Genomic DNA, 21,250 nt, shown 5'->3' on the forward strand with positions numbered 1-21,250 from the left:
GGGTCATCTTCTTTTGTCAAAATGGCTTTACAGCTGGTGCACCAGTTACTGGGTAGAGCATCTCTATGTAGCAGGATTGCTGGGTACTGTGGTTGCCACATCAGTATTAACTGATCTTCCATCCAATGGATAGAATATGATGGGACAACTATGTCTTCTCATGTACTTCCTGGGTGGCTACGCTACAATTCCAAAGTGGTCTTAGCTGTTATGGTACCTCATGCTGAGACACAGCTGTGCTGCCTTCTCATCAAACTCCCCTAAGCCCATTAAGCACCATTCCCCCATTAGCTTCACTTGAAAAAAGACAATGTAGAAACTAAAAGAAATTCACTCAGAAACAGAGGAGACCAAGCAGGTGGTAGAAACATGACCTTCCTTCATGAGGTCAAATAGCTTTATTGTGATTAAGCACTACAATACAGTATATATCCATAAAAAAACTCTATAGTGTATATAAATTATTCCTTCCATTCAGTAATTCTCTTTTTGTTTTCAATTTTTTTTTTCATTTCCATTACAGCTTTGGTACAATGTGATTTTATTATATTTTTAAATACTTTTAGCTTCACAAACTCAACACAAAGTACAAAACTAATCCGAATTGGGGATATTACAATCTACACAGTGGTGTCCAGTGGTAGGAAAAAATCTTACCTCAATGAATTCATGTCACTAGCTAAGCTATAAAGGCATACCTAGCAGACATGACAAAAATATGCACCATTAACCAGCAAACATTTTTTTTTTCAAAATTTATTTTACTTTTCTTTTTTTTTTTTACAGGTTTTTCCAGCAGCAAATCACTTGAGCATTGTCAGTACTCATGTCCTCAACTGATTATTCTGTTGTGTTCCTCTTCATTTGAAGGCCATGATTTATTTGTCAAATAATGCACCTCTATCCTCATAAATCTAAGCCACAGTGTCAGTACTTGACCTGCCACCCTGCATTGTTGATGCTTGCACAGTTTGTCCTGCAGCTGGCAGAAATAACTGGAACGTTATTAGAGGGGCAGTGTGGGGCAATCAACCGGAGGTTGTTCTGTGGGGCAGGAGGTATGACATTACAGTAGACAGGCATTCCAGTGGCTGTAAGTGTTCCTTGACCTGATTGATTAGGTAGCATGAGTGGTTGTTGATATGATTGTTGCGGCAATCCTTGAGAACCCTGGGTCATTGGCACCTGGGTAGGAATACGGAAAGACGTAGGGAAAAAAAGATAGCAATTACTAAGCAAGTTAAAGTAGGCTCTCAGTATCCCTACATTCCTTCTAGCTGAACTTGAATATACTGTATGTTCTGCCAAAATGTGCTATTTTCTGCTGCTCAGAACTGTTCTCATCTCTGAGGATTTTTTTGTTACAGAAGGCTTTAAAGAGAATTCCCTCTGCTTTTTTAGGCCTAGAAAGTATCTCTGTCCTGACCTAGTAGAATATGAATTACTGTGATATTGGATCAGTGCAAACAGAAGACTCGACCCTGGTATATCTAGGCCATCTAAAAGGTCTAAACCTTTAATTTGATCATTAACCTTTAAAATACGTTTTCCAAATAGTAATTCTGAAGATGTAAGGGGAAAATTTTACCCTAAGCAATTCCCCCATTTCCATCTGTGGCGCTAAAGCGTTTTCAAAGAAGCTGAGGGAAAAGGGGAATGGCTGCTCAATCAGTGCAATCTATTAAAATGAATGAGATGTCATTTAGTTTCTTAACTTTCCAGAGGGACCAGTAGGAAGTGTAAGCACAGGCCACCTCTCACATGCGCTTGGCATATCTCACGGAAACTGGGTACAAAGGTTGGGAAATAAGTCTGGGTAACTTACGGACTTGGTAAAAATCAAGCCACTGCCTTCCCTCTCCCCAGAACCCAATAAACAATAATCCATCTGGCTACAGCTTGTTATAGAAGACATGGTGAGATCCTTGGCAGGAGTCTCCACAGATGAGTAATTTTTAACTGGATCAGGCAAAGCCCTCAACTTCATTACAGGAAACAGTACTGCACTGGCAAAAAAGAGAAGAAATGAACAATGTTCTTATATTTTTTAAAATTAATTTTCTTCACAGGAAGAAGTCTAATTCCTTCGTTCTTTGTGACATTACCCTCACTGCAGGCTGTAATAAATAGTTCATTTGAAGCATTCCGAAATCAGAACGAAAATCAGGAGTACTAAAACATGTAAATAGGAAGCAAAGAAACTGACTTAGAAGCGTTTTCATCAGAAGGCTTCCTGCCACACACTACCCAAATGAAGTTATAAAGGCACTGTGCGATGCAAAAACTTAATTCAATTAAGCATTCTCCAAGAAAAAACATCTTTCCTTACAGCTCCTAAATACCTGATAAGACGACATGGCTGGATACTGCACCATCATGCCTTGCACCTGATTCCCCTGTTGATTATTCATCAGGTTCTGGCTTTGGGGCGGCTGCTGCATTCCCATGAGACCCTGGAACCCCTGCTGCTGGTTCGGCAGGACAGGCTGGTAACCTGGAAGAGGAAAGACATCTTCAAATACCCTGTTGCTTGTATGGGCAAAATTGCAACAATTCTAAGAAAGGTACAGCAAATGATCCCATAATTTATACCCACGTTAGTTAAAAAGTTACTCGTTCCTATAGAAATGTTGCTGGAAATGAAAACTGAAGTGCAATAAACAAGTGCCATGAGCTGGCAGCCCTAGCAAGCTGGCCTGAGTGGGCACCACATTTTCCTTATGCTTTTTGATACTGTGGCAGAGACCACCTGGAGGACTGTCTGACTGCAGCACAAGGCTGTAAAGCCCTCAAGAGACACAGGGTGCTACTGTCTTTTGGCTATTTCCTCAGAGGCAAAACTCCCAACAACTTCAAGGACCCCAGCATTTGGCCTTCATGGTCTAACCTAACAATTTCTTTCAGGTCGCATTTCTTACCTTATCCTCTTACCTTCCTTGTAATGCAGCTCCCTATCTCAATATAAACAGAGAAGCCTTTATTTAATCAAGAAGAACACCTCTATACACACTGGCTCTCACTTGCAAGATTTTTTTATTAGAACATATTAAGGGTAATAATCCACCATACTATTTTCATGTGTGTCAAAGTAAGGAAAAATTAGGGAGTATCCTCCCCATTGCTTGTTAGGAACACCCCACAAGGACGTGAAGCTGATGCTTCTGTTTTAACCTGTGATTAACTCTGTGTTCAATGTGACCACAATATTGCAGATTTTCTGCTGGGATGGCTCCTCTAGGACTGACAGAGAAATGGGCAAAGATGGGATGATCTAGAGAGCCAAGCTGCTGATGAGGCAGCGGTGCGGATGGGAAGGCAAGCACAAATAAAAAATTGGTCAGCAGCAATGCAAATTTGCCTGGGAATGAGCCTAGACAGATGGAACTGGGCTGGTTGGGTGATGGTGATATTTAGCAATTAAGAACTTCACAGAAAAAGCAGGAAAGGAAAGGAATATGCAGAAAGATACTGCCCTTGAAAAATGTGGCCAGACATAGGTATTATAAATCTATGAATAATTTCTCCTTAACATATTCTGTGTTCTTTAGCACTCATATTTTTAACATGCAGTTATGCAGTGCACTATTAACTCTGTAGTGATGTTTTTACAATACGCATATTTCAGACAAAGAACTACCAGAAGGAACAACTCTGTGTCATCTTTCTATGAAAAAACTGTGTCTCATCTACTCAATTTATATTCATGAATACAGTATCTAGTTCAATATACTTCACAAGTGAAAACCATCATCTGGATATTTCTTCATTATGTAAGAGAAATAAAGTAACAAATGTCTGTTTCTGCTGGTCTATTGTCAGTTGATAGCTTTCCTTATAAGTCTGTTCTTATGCCAGGAAAATGTTGAGATTTCTGGTCAAGTATTTGGCATTAAAGATGCTATTCCAGAGATTAATGTCTCCAGTCAACTGAGCAAAATTTAAAAAAAAAATTCCATGAGTGATTAACTTGGCTGAGATATAGCATTAAACATCTCCCAAACTCACCAGATTATTATACATTCAGATTTGCTCTTTTCCAATGCCCAAACACTGTGTCAGCATATTTTTAGTCATAAAAATTACCAACATCAGAACTGCTGCAACTGAGTTTACAGAAGGCTTATACAGCAATAATAAAACTGCAAGTTCTCTTCTGCTCCAGTCCACCAATTATGGGGGGGAGGGGATAGAGGATAGAAATAAAAAATTTAGCATTGCTCTTCTGGTATTTGCAGGACTAGAAGTTAAGTAGAGGGGTGTCAACTGACAGCAGAAACAGTAACAAAAAATTCATCTCCTCTCACCTCCAGTTGTTAAAGTTAAATCCCAGCAGTGTAAAGAACCATAGATGGATAGCCAGGGATCAAGTGACACTTTTGTGGAATGTAATCCAACACTGGATTTGGGCTCAGAGAACTGAATTGTAATGCACCAGCACAGGGTGGCCGAGTGGTGCTCTGCAGAGACAGACGGACAGACACCACTGGGGCCAAGTAAAAAGCAGCTCTTCTGTTATCTCTAGTGCATATGATGGCATTAACATTACTTTTGTGAGACTACTGCAAATGCCCTGCTGTGTGTTTAAATACACAGCTCTCTTTTCACCTCAGCTTTGTGTTCCATATTCTCCAAATATGACAGGTTTGTGACCCAGTGCAGACATGACTATCAAACTGAAACAAAAAATCATGAAAAAGCTGAAGTAGCTACCTCTATGATGAATGTATTGGCATGATCTCCTGGGGATATTACAAAAACAGAGTCACAGAATGGGTTTGGTTGGAAGGGTTGGAAGGGATGAAAGTCCATCTAGTTCCAATGACACACACACACACACACACACACACACATATAAACACCTAGCCCTGAAAAATCTCCTCTGTACTGGGAAGCACTGCTTAGTACATGGCATAACCACTCAAGGTTTAAGGTGCAGAAATATGAAAAGGAGACAGGCTGAAGAGCTGAGGTCCACTGGGCTATGCATTAATATTTCAACAATCTTTTCCAACACTCTTCAAAGACTTTAGTGATTTCTCCTGACCACAGGACATGTGCCTCTTCACCCCTGGCCCAACCTGCAGAGTACATCCCTGAAAGTGAGAATAAGACCTTTTTCCTACTCCTTGTCTAAGCCTTTTGCAATGCTCTGACCACACAGAAAAGCCCCAAGACAATTACTTCACATGCACTCTGACATACTTCCATTTTGATTAGATAGGAACAAATAGGTTGTACCCTGAATCCTCTTAGAATTTACGAGAATGCAAGTCCCTTCTTTGTCCAGAAGGAGGTACTCTTGAATATTTAATGCCCTGACTTGGGAGTAGAAATGGGGATGTTTTAGAAGGTTAATGGCCTGTGTGTATCTTTGCAAAGATGCTGATTGTTATCTTTTCTTTACTTAATATTCATGGACTTTTTTTTTTTCTAATGATCAGTACTGTTTAATTAAATTATATTAAATGAAGCTATGGATGTCAGACTGTGCTGCAGAACCCAGTATAGTATTTAGTCAAAATCCAGCATCTTCTTTAAGGTTCTGCACCTCAATAAAGCCACTTTATTTTACCTGAAAGCCCTTTATTATGTTAAATACATGAGGCAACATGCAGGTTTGTCCATTCTTTTGAACCTAAAAACATGACAAGGTACAAAAGTACAAAAGTATATTCCAACATTACAGAGGAGATAGAGAATATTAAAAAGTGGATCATTTTTTTATCTACAACAAGCTTTATAAGCAAGAAAAAAATGCTGTGACAAAATAAAAAAAAAAAACAACAATATCTGTTCTGCTATATGGCTTCTGTTTCAGCACAAATGGAAGTAGAACAATTGGCAGTCTAAGTGGCAATCCATTAGGAGAAGAAGTTGTTAATATCAGAAACCAACTGTTCTGAATTTCCTATCACTGCAGGCCAAAATTCTCCATGTAATATTTGAAACAGGTCCTCCAGTGTTTACTGGATGCCAATATCTGTGTATGTTTCTGCACTCTGGCCAGGAAAAATAATGGAGGTGGGAGAATTGAGACTAACATCAACCTTTTAGCACTGTTTGTGAAACTATATACTTTTTTTTTTGCTTTTTCCTCAGGGACAGACTACCAGAGAATGCCATTCCAACAAAATTACTTATTTTGTACACACACAGCACAGTCTTAAACTACACCATGCTTTTCACGTGCTATTTACTTTTCAGTGACATGGAAATAATACTGTATTCTCAAAAGTCTTGAAAACTGACTGCAGTGCGTGAGAAACCAGCATTACTGGGCAGAGGTGGGTATTTTGGGCACAGGTGTAAGAAAAGGGAGAACAGGAAGTGGCAACATGCTTATGCAGCAATAGTTCTCTTTGCACTTGCTCTTTTGCTCATTAGCTTTCATACTTCATGAAGAGTAATCCTTAAAAGCCTCTTTACAGTCCCCTGAGAACATACATACGTGGGTTATTTTCTAATGGCAGTACACATCAGATGAACCACCCTATTACTGCAAGCTCCAGGGCCTCTTTACTGCAATTATATCATCCTGCTCTATGTTATCTCTGCTACAAAGGAGGATTTTTTTAAATCAGGGCAAACATGAGAGACATTGTTAAACAACCAGGGGAACAAATCGTGCACAGAATTTCAACGACTGCCTCAGAGGAAAGATGAGCCTTGGATTCCAGCTGAAATGGAAGAGGCTGTCATATCATCAAGGTAATTCTCTGAACCTTTACAGCCTGCCTCACCATGCTAAAAGTCATCTAACTTAAATATCCCAGGGGAGAAAGACTGCATGAAAGACCCACAAATGTTTCACTTTCCTAATGAGGCTGTGCAGCTCAAAAGACAAAATGCAGCAGTTTTACACTTTTTCTGGTAGTGCCACCCAGAGCTGCAATTAAAGCATGTTTGGTGCTCTCCTGGCCTCAGCACACATCCTTCATAAATGGCACATTCATGTTGGGAGGGACTGTTTCATTGCTCATTTCAGATTTGAAGCATGTCTTACCAACGTGGGGAACATCTGTATCAGCACTGTGGGTAAAAAGCGTGAGTCTCTGAACTGCAAATCTTATTGTACTCTTTCCATTTGAACAGCCTCTTTGCATCCATGCCTATCCAATGCAAACACATACACTCATAGTGCTTTTGATGTACATTATCTGAGAGCTCACCTGCTCCCTTCCTGCTTTACTCAGTGTAGTAACACCTGAAATTCAGATACCTCAGGAACACACTGCAATGGCTTAGGCAAGCAAAGTCCAAAAGAAAGTTAAAAGACAAACTTCAAGCAGAGGTAACTGGGCTGGGTGGAATGCTGCACAGAATCTGGTCATGCTCCTGTCTGCTCTGCAACTAGTGCAGTGCCTTTCTGGTGCCCTGTGTCATCCTCCCTTTCCTTTCTCCTCAATCCCCCTGTATAGACCAGTTCAGCCCCTGCAGCAACTGCCAGGAGCACTGGGAATTTGAACTCACATGAAAAAGCCAAGGAGAACAAGCACCAACTCTTGGTGTGGACCCTGTGAAGCGCTTGAAACTATTTTAACAGCAAATTCTGCACACAGAAGGTGCTTACATTTGTAGAAGGCTCCTCAAAACTGATAAGAGCTGAGAACCAAGCTGAAAACATGATACTTCTGGTCAGGAAGCACATCTCTTTCTGGAAGGCTTAATGAGCTCACTCTGCTCAACTTATTCAAAAGAAAAAGAAGTACCTGCAAATAGATAGTTGTGCTGGTTTTGGCCAGGGTAGAATTAATTTCCTTTCAAGTAGCTAGTATGGGATGAAGTTTTGGCTTTGTGCTGAAAAGGGGGTTGATGATTCAGGGATGTTTTAATTTCTGCTGTGTGGTGCTTACTCAGACTCTCTGCTTCTCACACCATCCCATCAGCAAGGAGACTGGGAGTGAACAAAGAATTTGGGAGGAGACACAGGTGAACAAAGGAATATCCCATGCCATATGACAACATGCTCAGCATATAAAGCTGAGGCAAGGAGGGACTGGGGAATGCTCAGAGAGGACATTTTTCTTCCTGAATAACTCTTAGGTGTGAAGTGTGCTGCTTTCCTGGGGGTGGCTGAACACCCGTCTGCCCATGGGAAGTGGTGAATGGTTTATTTATTTTGCTTTGCTTGCACACACAGCTTTTGGTTTCCCTACTAAACTGTCTTTATCTCAAGCCATGAGTTTGCTAATTTTTAATTTTCTGATTGTCTTCTCTGTGCAGCTGGGGAGAGCAATAAGCAGATGCATGGAGCCAAGTTGTTGGCTGAGGTTAAACCATAACAATAGTTCTTGAACAGACCAGAAAATGGTCTAATAAAATGACATGTTCTTGAAGATAAACCTAGAACTTTATGGATTAGAAAAAAAATTCAAAGCTGCATCAGACCCTATAATTAACAAGGAGGCAACTTGCTGAGAGTGGAAGAACTTTTGTATCACTTAAAACCTCTAAAATGAGGATGGACATTTTGCTAGAAGATATTCATCAGTTTAATATGTACTTCTGGCAATAAAAATGATCAGAATGTGCTCATTGTCCAGTATTAGTCAGACCATTAAATTACACATTCCATATTTGAAATACTTAGGAAAATGTTAGCCAGTTAGCCCTTAACTTTATTCCTGCCTCCTAAGCAGAAGGACTGATCTTTTGCATAGGAGAAATTATCTTCTCCCCAGCCTCTCCTCCCTTTAATCACAGGTTGGCAATGCCACACAGTTCATTCCACAGGCAGAGTTCACCTGTGTATATTCTAAGGGATATTTCTGGCCTATTTTAGTTTTCTTTGCCTGGGCTGAATTAGAGCTCAGTAGACTTTGTAAACTGTAAGAAGAACATAAAGAATGTGGTTGGTATCTATTCCCACAATTTTACTAGGCTACATTCTCCTTCACTTTTTGAAATAAGCTATGGGCAAAGCATTAAAGTGGATGGATTCCAATAATACAAATTTACAATGCCCATGATTAAGTTATAATCAGAGAAGAAAAAATGTTATTGTAGAACTACAATTCACTCACAGATACACCAGTACATTTGGTAAAGGTTTTGACAACTTTCTTTTTTACCAAACGCTCTGAGCTGGTCCATTCCAAAGTATTTGCAGAACTCGAAGGAGGAAAAAACTGAAGCAAGCTGTTCAGCAAGACTGAACACTGTCTTAGAATCACAGAATGGAATCAGAGAATTGAATCACAGAATTGCTTAGGGTGGAAAAGACCTCTAAAATCATCAAGTCCACCCATTGCTCTAACACTGCCACATCCACCACTAAACAACGCCCCTAAATGTCCCAAAGAACCTTTGGATTCTTAAATAGACCCTAAAGGTTATCTGTAAAACAGGAGGAAAACCAGCCTAGTTGGGGAATCTTGCATAGGACAGTTGGCCATGTTGTGGGAGCCACATAATGAGCACAAGTAAGAGCAGGAATTCCAGGCAAGTGTTTTTGGGGGGCCAGAACAAAGCCCTTCTTGTTTCAGAGGTACATCAGATCCCCTTGACTTTGTGTGAGATACTCAAGTACTGGACTGCATCCAGGTGTTTCACCTCCTACGAGGACATTGTAACACCATCCCTATGCACTGCTTCCTCTAGAGCAGTGCTGCTCCAAGGCACTGTGTTCTTGCTGCCTTCTCATGTCCAGGTGTGATGTGTTAGAATTGGGCGCCCAATCACCTGAGGAAAGGGTTTGGGGTTTTTTTCCATTGTGCAGTTGACCATTATCTGTTTTCACTGCAAATGATGGACTGAACTGCCGTGGAATGTAAAATTAATCTTTAAGCTAATTTTGATTTTAGCCTCACCCCAAAGTGTCTGCAGTTTGGAAGACTCACACAGAAGACACATTAATTAAGGTCTACCTCCTGGTGTTATTTTCTGTGTGAGTCTGAAGATTTAAACTGCATCTTGTGCAGCTGAAATTCAAACCACTTTGTAAACAACTTTGTAAACAATTTTGTAGTTTAAGCCTGGATCTAAAATCCAAAGCACACTGCAAAGCAAACTGGCTGCAGTTGGTATATCCATTCCTACTGTGCTTTCTCTCTGGAATACACAAAAATATGTTGTGACCTAGTAAGATATTTCATCTTTATATTGAAGACATCACAGATAATTTCTGGGTGTGAACTGGACACCATGTGAGCTAGAGGACAAGTACCTAATAGCTGAATGCTAAAATTCCACCCCTTTCCCCTCAAAACACAAGACCATGCAATTATTTTACTTAAATATGTGTGTGTTTTCACACACATACAAAGGGGGGAAAAAATCAAACAAGAATACCTACGCCTGAAGTAAGGAAGTCTTAAGAAGCAACAGAAAAGGTAGAGAGGTACGAGGTAGCACATAAAACAGCACATGTCAAAAACAGCAGCAGACACTCATTTTGCCCATGGCACTTGGCAAGTTCAGACCCTCCAAAAACAAGAGAAGCCTTTTAACACAAGTTTGGCTTCTTTCATTTCAGGTAAAAGCACATCCCCCTCCAACAGTACAGCTTGCAGGGGAAACCATGGGTTATTATATTAGATTTGTTTTCAAAATTTTAAACTAATGGCATGGATTCTTTCAAGTTTGTGAGATCAAAACAATTTTTAGCTAATGGCACTCCAGCTACACTCACTGGAAACACATAACGCAGCAAATGTATTCCTAAAGTGATTACAATGACAGTGACTCAAATAATTCTCTGCAGAGCTGAGGTTATAAAACTGCAGGATGTTGAACTTTGAGTCTTGAAACATAATTGCTGCCAGAACAGCAGCTCTGAGTCCCTAAATTTGCCATAGCTTTGCAAAAACACATTCATGCTTCCCAAACCTGGTAACCATGAGCCACATTTGTTGTCAGGCTCACACACAAAGAGCCATATTCAGCTGCATTAAGAAACTCAACAAGATGTATATACATCAAAGATATGAGCCAGTAAGATTTATTATCACAAGAACAAAAATCCTGGATAAAAGAAGTTGGACTGTCTTCCCCCCACTTCTTTCTCTCTCTAGTTTACAAAGCTAAAAATCCCACAAAGGCAACAGGGCAAGAATGTCGTGATCCAGCTTCTGAAGAAGAAATAAAACTGCAGAAATAAATTTCCTGCAATTCTGAATTATTCCAGAGCAACCTATTTGTTGGATTTAGTAAAAACTGCTGATGAAAATACTGTGGTACAGTAGGTTGTTGTTTTTTGGGGGGCTTTTTTTGGTTTTTTTTCCTGTTTTTTGGTGGATAACAGCTCTGAAATCACCCACGTGGCAAGTTCTTCTAGGAACTACCCAGATGAACTGCCTCTCCTTGTCCTCTTGCTTTATTCTTCCTTAAAAAGCTCTATGAAATCTTGGTTTTACTTGTTTTGCAGCCCCAGGGGCTGGAAGAAGCCCAAAGCACAGAGTATCTGAAGCATTGAGAGTTTCACATGCTACACAAGACAATGCTGCCAACTGGGGGCATTTCTCCACTGCTAACAAAACGGAAAAAAAAATGTTAGGGAAATAACATAACTCCCCTAGCCAACCAAACCCTCCTGGTCCAAAAGATGGGCCGGTTCAGAGCCTCAAAAACATACTTTTAAACTCTGCTTTTCCTATATAAACTAAAAAAGGTACATTTTTACAAAAGCCAAGATAGAATGCTTTTTGCACAGTCTTTTTCTTGAGACTAGTCACTGAATAAAACAAATGAGTTCACCAGGGAGGTAGAAAGCCTCCTGTTGGCGTGATTTAGACTATGGCAATGAGAAATGATGGAAATAACAACACATATCACAATGTAAGATTTAGCACTTCTTATATGTCAAAGAAATATCCATTACCTTTTACCCATTCTTTTACCTTTTTTCTATGACGCTAAGTTCCAACCTCAAAATGAGGAATAGCATTATCTTTTAAAAAGCATTTATATGCATGCTCGCTGTCCCAAGGGTGAAAAAATTGGTTGCAAAGAGTGCTGAACTTTTATTTAGTGCCTTCTACTCCATAATCCAAGCAACTACCTTCAGGGCAAACACGCAAAATTGTGTGTAAATTGAATTTATGAATTACTTAGAGATGCATATCCACCCCTCAGTTACCTTTCCACACCTGAACAGAGTTGGTTTAAAACTCTGTGACTTCACTGCTGAGTAAAAAGGCCCAGACAAGTAAGAGGTATGATTAAATACTTTCATTATATACCTAATGAAATCACATACTGTAACATCTTCTGAGACTAAAATTTTAATTAAGGCAGGCTGGCATTTTGGGTTTCTTAGTCCCCCTTATATTCCAGGGGAACAGCAGGTAAGGTCAAAGAAAAAGCTTATGTGATAAAATTGTGTGAGAGTGCTCCTGGGAGACCTGGCATTATTAACGGGAACATGAAGAAGGGCACAGTTGAACAGTTCAAAGATAAATTACTGCATTCAGTTTACTTTTTGCTATAAACTGGAGAACCTGAGAGAGCTGTTATTTGACAAGAAATGTATATAAACAGGCATCAAAAAGAGCTTGAATGGATACAAATACAGGAGACTCAAGGCTGGAGAAATGTTTTTTGTCAGTTTAAAATCTGTATCCATTCCTTTACTTCTCCATACAAAGGATTTTCAAATTATAGGGACAGCTTTAAGAAGAACTTGCTACTAGTAAGTGGCCTGATGCTGAAATAAACCTGTTCTTTCTGAAAACCTAAACCCATGTAATTATATGACACTTTATTCACTTATTTTATTTCCTTTCCAATACACATTTATTTTATGTTTTGAGACCTTTTAGCACTCTTCCTGCTCTTCAAAAACTATGACAAATATTTCTTGCTCTTCTCCTTCAAGATAAATTTAAAGATAAACAGAGGGGCACATCTTACAGACATGGTATATTACTCAAAGCTTCTGAAAGATTCTGAAAATTCTATTTTTAAGACAAATCCTTTTATCTCACTTCAGTGAAAAAAATACAGGGAACAGCCAGCTGCAATCCAAAATAATTGCAACACAATAATGCAGGGCTCCATTACAGCAGCCTAATTCCGGTAAAGCAGCTGATCCAGGATTTTGGCACTTGCCCAGGCCCTGGAGCCTGACTTAAATGCATTAACCCAAAGCATGTGCAGCTGTTTTTGTAATCTGAGCCTTCTGCATTTTACTGGAGACCAAGAAAGAAGGGAAAAAAAAAAAAAAGAAAAAAGAAGTCACCAGCTAGCAAATGACAGGCTCACAGGCTCAACAGCTTTGGCGAAACAAGCTTTGGACAACATTTCCCCTTGGCCAGTACCATGAGTAAGGGTTTACCCTGGAGTGTTGCAGATGCCCAAAGCCAGCTGAGGTTCCTGCAGGGAGGCTACTACAGGACCTGGGAGGATACTACATTATTCTGAGAAGGGTAAAGCCTTCTCATCCCAACAGGGCTAAGCCCCTGGAGGCATGTATTGCAAGCTGGTGCACAGTGCTCACAACAGGGAGATCCAAAATAGTGCTAAGGATTATCCAGGAATAATCCTGCTCTCAGCCCCTGCCCACCAATCCAAACAACCTTAAGGAGAGTCAACTGAGACCTGGGCCGGCAAATAGATAATTTTGGAGAAAATATGGGATGCTCTTAAGGGAGATTTACAGCTTTAAGACCAAAACAGATGCAAACCTGGTAGTAGCCCTTACTGTAGACACAGTTACATTGATGAGGTCTGCTGCAATTCCTCTTTAGGAGATTTCTGAATAGCTAATGTACAACTAAAACATCATTGTGAGAACCCATTACTGTTTACAGAATCCTCTGGCAGATGACATGCTCATTAGATGAAGAGCAATACTGCCCATATGTACCTGTGTCTATGTCTGCATTGAGCTACATAAAACAGTTCATGGGCATAGAATAACTGTTACATGAAATATCTATTGATTTTGTTAGTAAATCCCTAAGGAACTATGTGGGGACAGCTAATCATCAAAACAAAATTCAGCATGATTCAAAAAAAGCACAAATACATGACTAGCAGGATCAGATTTTTCATGCCAGCTGCAAACCACAGATTCAGACTCACTGAATTTCAGCAGATTCACTTCTTCTGGTTTGATTTTCTGGATTGACCCCTAATAAATAATGGCAGGTGAGAGTAAAAAAAAATGTTAAGCCCCATGTATTGATCTATCTGTAACTTTGCTCTTGATATCAGCTTGTTATCTTGGCATCAGCTCTTGATACTGATGAAATATCTACAAGCACAAGCCCAGAGTGAACCTCCATGCCAGATACTGTGCAAACTTCAAGGAATAGCTGCAGTCACTACAGTGAAGATGATGCATTCCTGAAAAGACAACTGCAGGTAGAAAAATAAGCAGCCAAGCAAAATAATTTGCCCAGAGAAAAGGACAAGAACCACACAAACACTCTTCTGGAAGTACACCAAAACACGTGTGGAGTGCTTAGACCCCTATTCTGAGCAGGGACTGCTCGGGCAGGCTGCTGCTCCCCAGCATGGCTGTGGACATGGCAGGTCTCTGGGCTCTGGCTGCCCCTGCCACGCTGTTTTTTTCCACACAACTCCAGGTACAGGTTCCTGCCCTGCCCGCATCCTCTCTATTAAAGAAGACTGCACTGCTCTGGTGATACCATTCACTGCACCATGTTCCATTTTACTGTGGGCAGACTGGGGTAAACAACTGCTAGCAGCATATCACTAACAAACCCTGCTTTTTCACCTTCACAAGCTGGGTTTTGCTCTGTGTCCCAGCCTCAGGAAGAGCTCTCATAAACACAACATCAACTGTAAATACTGCCAGCAACAAAGACACAGCCACTGCCTGATGGCACTCTTCCTCCCCACGGTTTCTGCATGCACCAAGAAGTACCAAATCACAGAAAGCTGTGAGTTTTGTTTGTTTACCTATAACATAAGGACACAGCAAGCTGCAGACTACAGCCCCCAGCTCGATGCAAACAGGCGCAGGGACGTTACTGAAGCCAACAGGACTTTGATGGAGCATATGTCTGTCCATATGGGTCCAACTGCAAAAATCTCATCTTTTCCAAGTTCACCCATGCAGAATGCAATCCAAAGACTACTGGGGTTAGCAATCAACCTTAACCAGCTCTGTACCATATTAGAAGCACTTGCCTGCAACACAGTGATTACTCTGGCCCCTGTGCAGCAGAGCCCTTGAGAATTTGCTTAACTTTTAAGCATATAAGGTAATTTCTTGATTTCAGAGCAATGATTTTCAGGCTTGAATACTTCTGGACCAGGGAACCCAACCTTTTGAAGGAGAGGATCTCCAGTGGGAAAGACACAGGCTCATTTATTTACACTATATCCTTATCATCGCTTTAAAAGGTTTCTAAGAAACTTGACCAGGCAGGTAGCAATCAAATTCAGGAAAGAGAGGTCCTGTTCCAATAAAACTCAGTCCTATAATATATTAAACAAATTAATTTCTCAAATCCTTCTGCGTAACCATGGCTTAATCCACAAGAGAAAAATTGAGGCAAGGTGGGACTGAGCCTGGATTAATGCATGGCCCTTGCACCTGTATGTGCCTGTATGAAAGAGCGACCAGACCAAGCAGCAGCAACGTACCAAAAGATACTGGCAAATAATAAACCAAATGGCAATCAGGGATGGGTCTACCTTGTTTCACTTCTGTGGCACAGACACAGGGAGCTCCTACTCATGTTTGCTTTGCCATTACCAACTCTTCTAGTTTACTGCAGACACTAGTTTACATTTAGTCACTTTCTTGATTAAAAATGCCTTAATGGAAGTGGGTTAAGACTTTGCTATCATTAGGACCCTCCCTTCCCTTTAGCCCTTGAAGTACAAGGTACAAGACCTGTAAAGTGCCTATAAGTACTTTGTATCAGTGTGTTCTGGGCATCCCCTCCATTCCATATCACTGTAGAAATATAAACACTTGCTGCGATTCTGACATAGATACAAAAGCAATACATTCAATTACTGCACCACAACTGGGCTGTATCTTCCAGCTAAAGCTTTTTCTCTGAAGGAGGGGAAGGGTAGAATCTACAGGTGTGGTCATCCCAGTGCCCAGTTATCTTCCCCTGCAGCCAAACTGTGCATCTTACAAAGAAAGGAATAAATTATTAAAAGAAAAAATCTCTGGAAAAGGCAAAAACATTCCCCTTTGACATACCAAATAGAACACCACCAATTTCCAAAACTCTTTTTTTTTTTTTTGTTTGATTTAGTATCTACAGGCAGTTTCGTTTTTTGTATTTTAGTTTGCCTTGGGTGTAGAGGATGTGTGGGGTATGAGTCTCATTTCAGAGGAATTTGAGTTTTTGTTTCAATTGTCCAAGGAGCGTGCAAAATAACTCGTTCATACAGTTTTACAAACTCTTTTGATTAATTGGGCACCTAAATTCACAGAGCCTGCTTATCCCCACATTACAGGCAAATGCATTCTCAACTCTTGCAGAATAATATAAACATCAAAAAAAGAAAAACAAAATGAAGAAAAGGAAACAGGGAATGCATTGTGGATGTAAACTTTCACCTTTGGCTTTTCTAACAAGGGTTTAGTGTCACTTTTGAAAACAAGAGGATTAACACCTGGAGTCACAAATTCCTTGCATAATTCACAAAAGAATTTAATAGAAATGACACTCAACAGCAAGCTTTCCTGAACAGCTGTGCCAAGAAATCTTGGCTCCAAGAGAGCTGAAGAAAGAGAAAAGGAGAGGGAGGATGAAGCTGACTTTAGAAGTCATCACTTATTTTCTGCATTGATTCCCAAGTCCCTACCAAGCTGGACAACAGGCTGACAGCAGTGCTTGGGAAAGAGGCAGGCATCACTGCCCCAGTCCCTGCCTCCCTCATGCTAGGGGCACCCGTTCTGCAGGCTTGAGAAAGCTTGGAACCAGGCCCCTGGTCAACAGATGTCATAATGGCCAGCCAGAACATGGGTCAATTCAGCTCCACGAACCAAAACCTTCCCTCTATTCCCAATTTTCACTGCACAGCACGTTAGCTGGAAAACTCCCACCACAGCTGGTCCAGTGTTATTGCTGAGAAGAGGATGCTGGTTAACTCCACCAGTGCAACAGCCTGAGAGGGCTGATCTGCCAAGCAAGAGCATTTTATGCAGACTTCTTCTGCAAAACCCACAAGATAAGTCCTGATCCCCTTATCTCCTCTCAAGGTATCTGCAACTGTGCAACTGTAAATAATGCAAAATATACTTTCATTAGAAAAACCCTCACAAAGCATAGCACAAATTTAAATGTAGGAAAGTCTTCTGAATATTTGTGCTTTGTCTGCTGTGGGTCTCTCCAGGGTGAAGTGTGCCCTCAGAAATCACTGGGACAGACTTGCCACAGCGCATTTGCTGCCACACAGCACACTTAATATTTTGCAACCCCAGCAAGGCTGTGTTTACAATCTTCATGGCCAAAAGTATTTGCAAAGTCTGAATTCCTGATGGATGCCAGCTAAGCAATCAGAGTGATGGAAAATGCACAATAAAGACCATAAACATATGGAGTCCTCAACTCAGCATAAATACTGAAGATCAACCTGGGTGTGTTGTCAAGGTAGATTTGAGAGCCAGCAGCAGCAGAACTTTTTTTCCTTGCATACATCATAAATTTTGATAGCTTTTTTTCTTGCCTGGGACCTAGTACACTCTGAGTGCATTACTTCTTCTTTCTGCTTATTAGTTTTCTCATCTGTAAAATAAGGTTTTGAGGGTGGCATCTTCGTAAAACATTTTGAAATCCAGCAGTGCTGAAAAGTGCTATTTGTTCAATTTATAAAGTCAATGGAAAAATATCTGATATTCAATATAATCTATAATAAGGAGAGATCTTTAAGTGCTGAATTAACTAAGAGTTACTCACAAAAAATTTTACTCTGCAAAATTTTCAGTTAGATGAAAAATGCTTCTTTGACCTCAAAAAAAAAGTCTTTTTTTAAATTTTTTTCTGGCAGTGCCTGCAGGGGTAGGGCCACATTCCTAAAGCTCTGAGTCTGTCAATACTGGCAGGAAGGTGAGGAAGAGGGCATAGTAAGAGTCAGCTGCCAAAGCAAAAGCTTAACTACAGGTCTCTATGAATCAGAAATTTGTCAGCAAAGCAATACAAATGGATGTTTTCAAATTTAACTGGAAGGGTTTACAGAGGCTTTACAATGCTTGCTAAAAGCATCTGCCAGCTCCCCAGGCTCAGCTGAGGTGGGAGAGATGTTTTCTCTGGGAAAAACAGGTTTGTTAGTGCTTTTTGTTTTTCACATAAATTGGGACTATCCTCCACCCTTAGTTACTCTCATCTATGAAACAATCTATGTACACGGGCAGAAGAATATATTCATTATATATGAAATCCTCCATGTGCAATCACTGAATTTAATACAGTACCATCCTCCAAATCATCCTTAGGCTAAAATCCTTGTTTCTTGCTTACGTGGTCTGGATGGGGTAACTGATTTCACATACCCTTTCTGGGGTTGCTCAAAGTCAAAGCACAAAGCAGCTGCCAAAAATGTCTCTTCATGTAAAATTTACAACATGCATTTCTGAAGTGGTAGCTGATGTGCCTAGTCAATCTGCTGAAAATGTTTGTGTAGCTAAAATTTTTGAAAAGAGAAAATCACAGGATCTGCAAATACATCTGCAGAACATTCTTTAGCAACTACTGCTCATTCTGAGTGCAAACCTTGAGAATAAACACTAACTTCTGTAAAAGGACAAACCTAAGTCATACCTTTAGACTACTGCCCATGTCAAAGAATTTGATCTACACCTAAAAAATTCCATCAGAGACACTGCTCATTTTTAAACAATTAGCATATCTTTTTCACATTAAAAAGCAGAGGACTGCAATCTTCACATTTTAGCAAATATATCTGCTGCAAATAAATAATTTTCTAATTATAAAACTGACTACTTTATAGACCTTATTCTCATATTCTGGAATGAGCTATTGCATCAATTAAAAAAAAATACTTTTTTTTTCCCATCACAGGAGAAGCCATGGCAAATTGGTTCATAAATATTCACTGGTATTTTAAGCATGGCTGTAAAAAAAGGAGATATTTTACTGTTCTGGAAACAGTGCATTTGATGTCAGAGCATCTCTGAGAAAGAAGAGCTGAGGAAAGTCTCTTATTGCAGTGAAGTCCTGAACCAGTCACAGGTCCCACTCACAAGCAGATCTCAATCTATGGCAGAAGAAGTCAAACATGATGGATGAGCTTGCACCTGTGCAGAGTTTCAGTGGTGCTAGCAGGAGCTGCCTGCTGGGGAGGCTGGGCTGGCAGATGGGAGCAGCCCGGGGCAGGGACGGGACAGGGATGGGGCAGGCACAGCTGGTCCCTGCCCAGGTGGGTGGCTCTGGCTGCTGAGGCACAACTGTCCCGCTCCCCAGCCCTGCCTGAGCCAGGCACGGCTCTGAGTCTGAGTCCTCATGCTGCTCATGCTCCCAGCTGCTCGCTATGGCTCAGGGGAAGCACTCCCAGATGAAGGCACTCATTACGCCCTAGGCATAAATAACTACTCATGACCTCCCTGCTACACCATCCTTGAGTTCTCTCTCCTTGAGTTCTTGCCTGCAAGTGCTTTCTGGATTTCACAAGGCTTTTTATTTTAAATCCGCACAATTGGTTAATTTGGTGGATATTCTGCACAGATAGCAAATAAAATCTATGAGGCTCCTCCTCCCCACCTCCAACTCCATGGCTCATGACTGCCATGTAGCTGCTCTTCCTGCTACACAGCAGAGTAGGAGAGGAAATGAGCTGCAAAAACAAAGCTGCCCCAGCTGCATGAACTTCTTAGAAGAATGAAAATTAACACATAGAAAGCAAACTGCTAGAGATCATAGAGCTAATTAGCAGTAAAAAGTAATAATTAAAACTATAAAGCATGTCCCATAAAAATGCTGTTCTTTACAGTGTTTCCATGTAAAAATAGAATAATAATAAAAAACCTGGGGCTGCTCAAATTTGTTTGATAAAATAAGTCATGATGCATTACAATTTAGACAAATAGTAGTTCAGAATAGTACCAAGGCTATAAAGCATGAACCTAACATATTGTTCTGGCAAGTGATAAAACTGCTCACAGTGACAGCTGTGATTTATGGAAGCAATTCAAATACACTTTGAAAGTATATTAGCTTTGCCTCTGCCCACAAAGGGTGCATATTAGCAGGGTAGGCCACGCTGGTGATAAATTACATACCAGCAAGAAGTGAAGGCAATTGGCAACATCAGATGCCCAAAGGCCCTAAGTTACTGTGATAATGTGGTTTTCAGGATAATACCTCACATGCCATGGCATCTGAGCGCCAAAAGAAACACATCAAAGCTGTATTTTCATTGGCTCTTTGGAAGATAATGTTACAATGGTGAGAGTTGATTGGGACTTCCCAGCTAAAACTGACATACAGAGCATTTACAAATTGGCTCTGGAACAAAGTCTGGCTCAGAGGGTCACAATTTAGATGCCACCTCCTGGGTGGAAGCTGGAAAATAACTGCCTCCTGCTTCCAGGCTGTAGGACTGAGGCAGGGTGCAGGCTATGGATCTAGAGCACACCTACTGCATGGCTTCAGCACAGTGGGCAAAGAGACCCAAGAGCTGCTGTGGTTTAGCTCTGCAAACACCCAGAATGGGATGGGGACACTGCAGTCCCCACCTGCAGCACCCCTTCTGTGAGGGAATCAAGTTTCTGGGCACACTTGTTCACTGATCACAGCAGCTCAATCTCACAGAAAAAGCCACGCTCTTCCCAGGGCTCAGAGCAGCACTGGCAAAGGAGCACAGAAAAAGCATGATGACAATGCCTTAACCCACAGCAGGATTTTGCTAATGTAAAGCACTGAAAAATTATTTTAAGACACTTTGGGCTAAATTCTGCCCTCTGATGTACCAGCATAGATGAAGACTGACTTCAGAGTCAACCTGGACTTCAGGGGGTGTCCTTTGAAGAGCACACAGCCCTGGGCAGTGCTATGGAGAGCCATGTCTCAGGCTCTTCTCATATTACTAGGGGAAAGTTCAATAAATTATATCTGCCTCCAATTATTGCAGTCCTCCCATTCTGACACACTGGTAAGCTCATCTTTGTGTCCTGAATTAATGGCTAGGCCAAAGCAGTTACATCTTGCCATGGATCAAAAGAAGTTTATCAGCAGTTATACTGTAATGAGCTCATCTGCAAAAAATAAAGCACATTTAACAAAGACTTCCTGCCTGGTGGGAATTTTTAACTTATTTAATCCAAAACACTCCCTTGGGAAGTGATAATGAGTATCTA

General features: G+C 40.7%; 1 protein-coding gene across 20 annotated transcripts in view; it reads right to left on the reverse strand.

Annotated features, from left to right (window-relative positions):
* Positions 1–362: 362 nt before the first annotated feature.
* Positions 363–21,250, reverse strand: part of ARPP21 (cAMP regulated phosphoprotein 21) — a 142,173-nt gene continuing 121,285 nt past the window's right edge. For all 20 annotated transcript variants that reach the window (XM_064704930.1, XM_064704934.1, XM_064704923.1 and 17 more), the window contains 2 exons: positions 2,343–2,494; positions 363–1,185 (listed from right to left, as the gene is read on the reverse strand). In XM_064704930.1, the coding sequence (XP_064561000.1) occupies positions 928–1,185; positions 2,343–2,494 (410 nt within the window). In that variant the 3' untranslated portion in view covers positions 363–927. The remainder of the gene's footprint in view (positions 1,186–2,342; positions 2,495–21,250) is intronic.

This window comes from Zonotrichia leucophrys, chromosome 2 (genome assembly GCF_028769735.1).
Source record: "Zonotrichia leucophrys gambelii isolate GWCS_2022_RI chromosome 2, RI_Zleu_2.0, whole genome shotgun sequence".
Taxonomy (NCBI): domain Eukaryota; kingdom Metazoa; phylum Chordata; class Aves; order Passeriformes; family Passerellidae; genus Zonotrichia; species Zonotrichia leucophrys.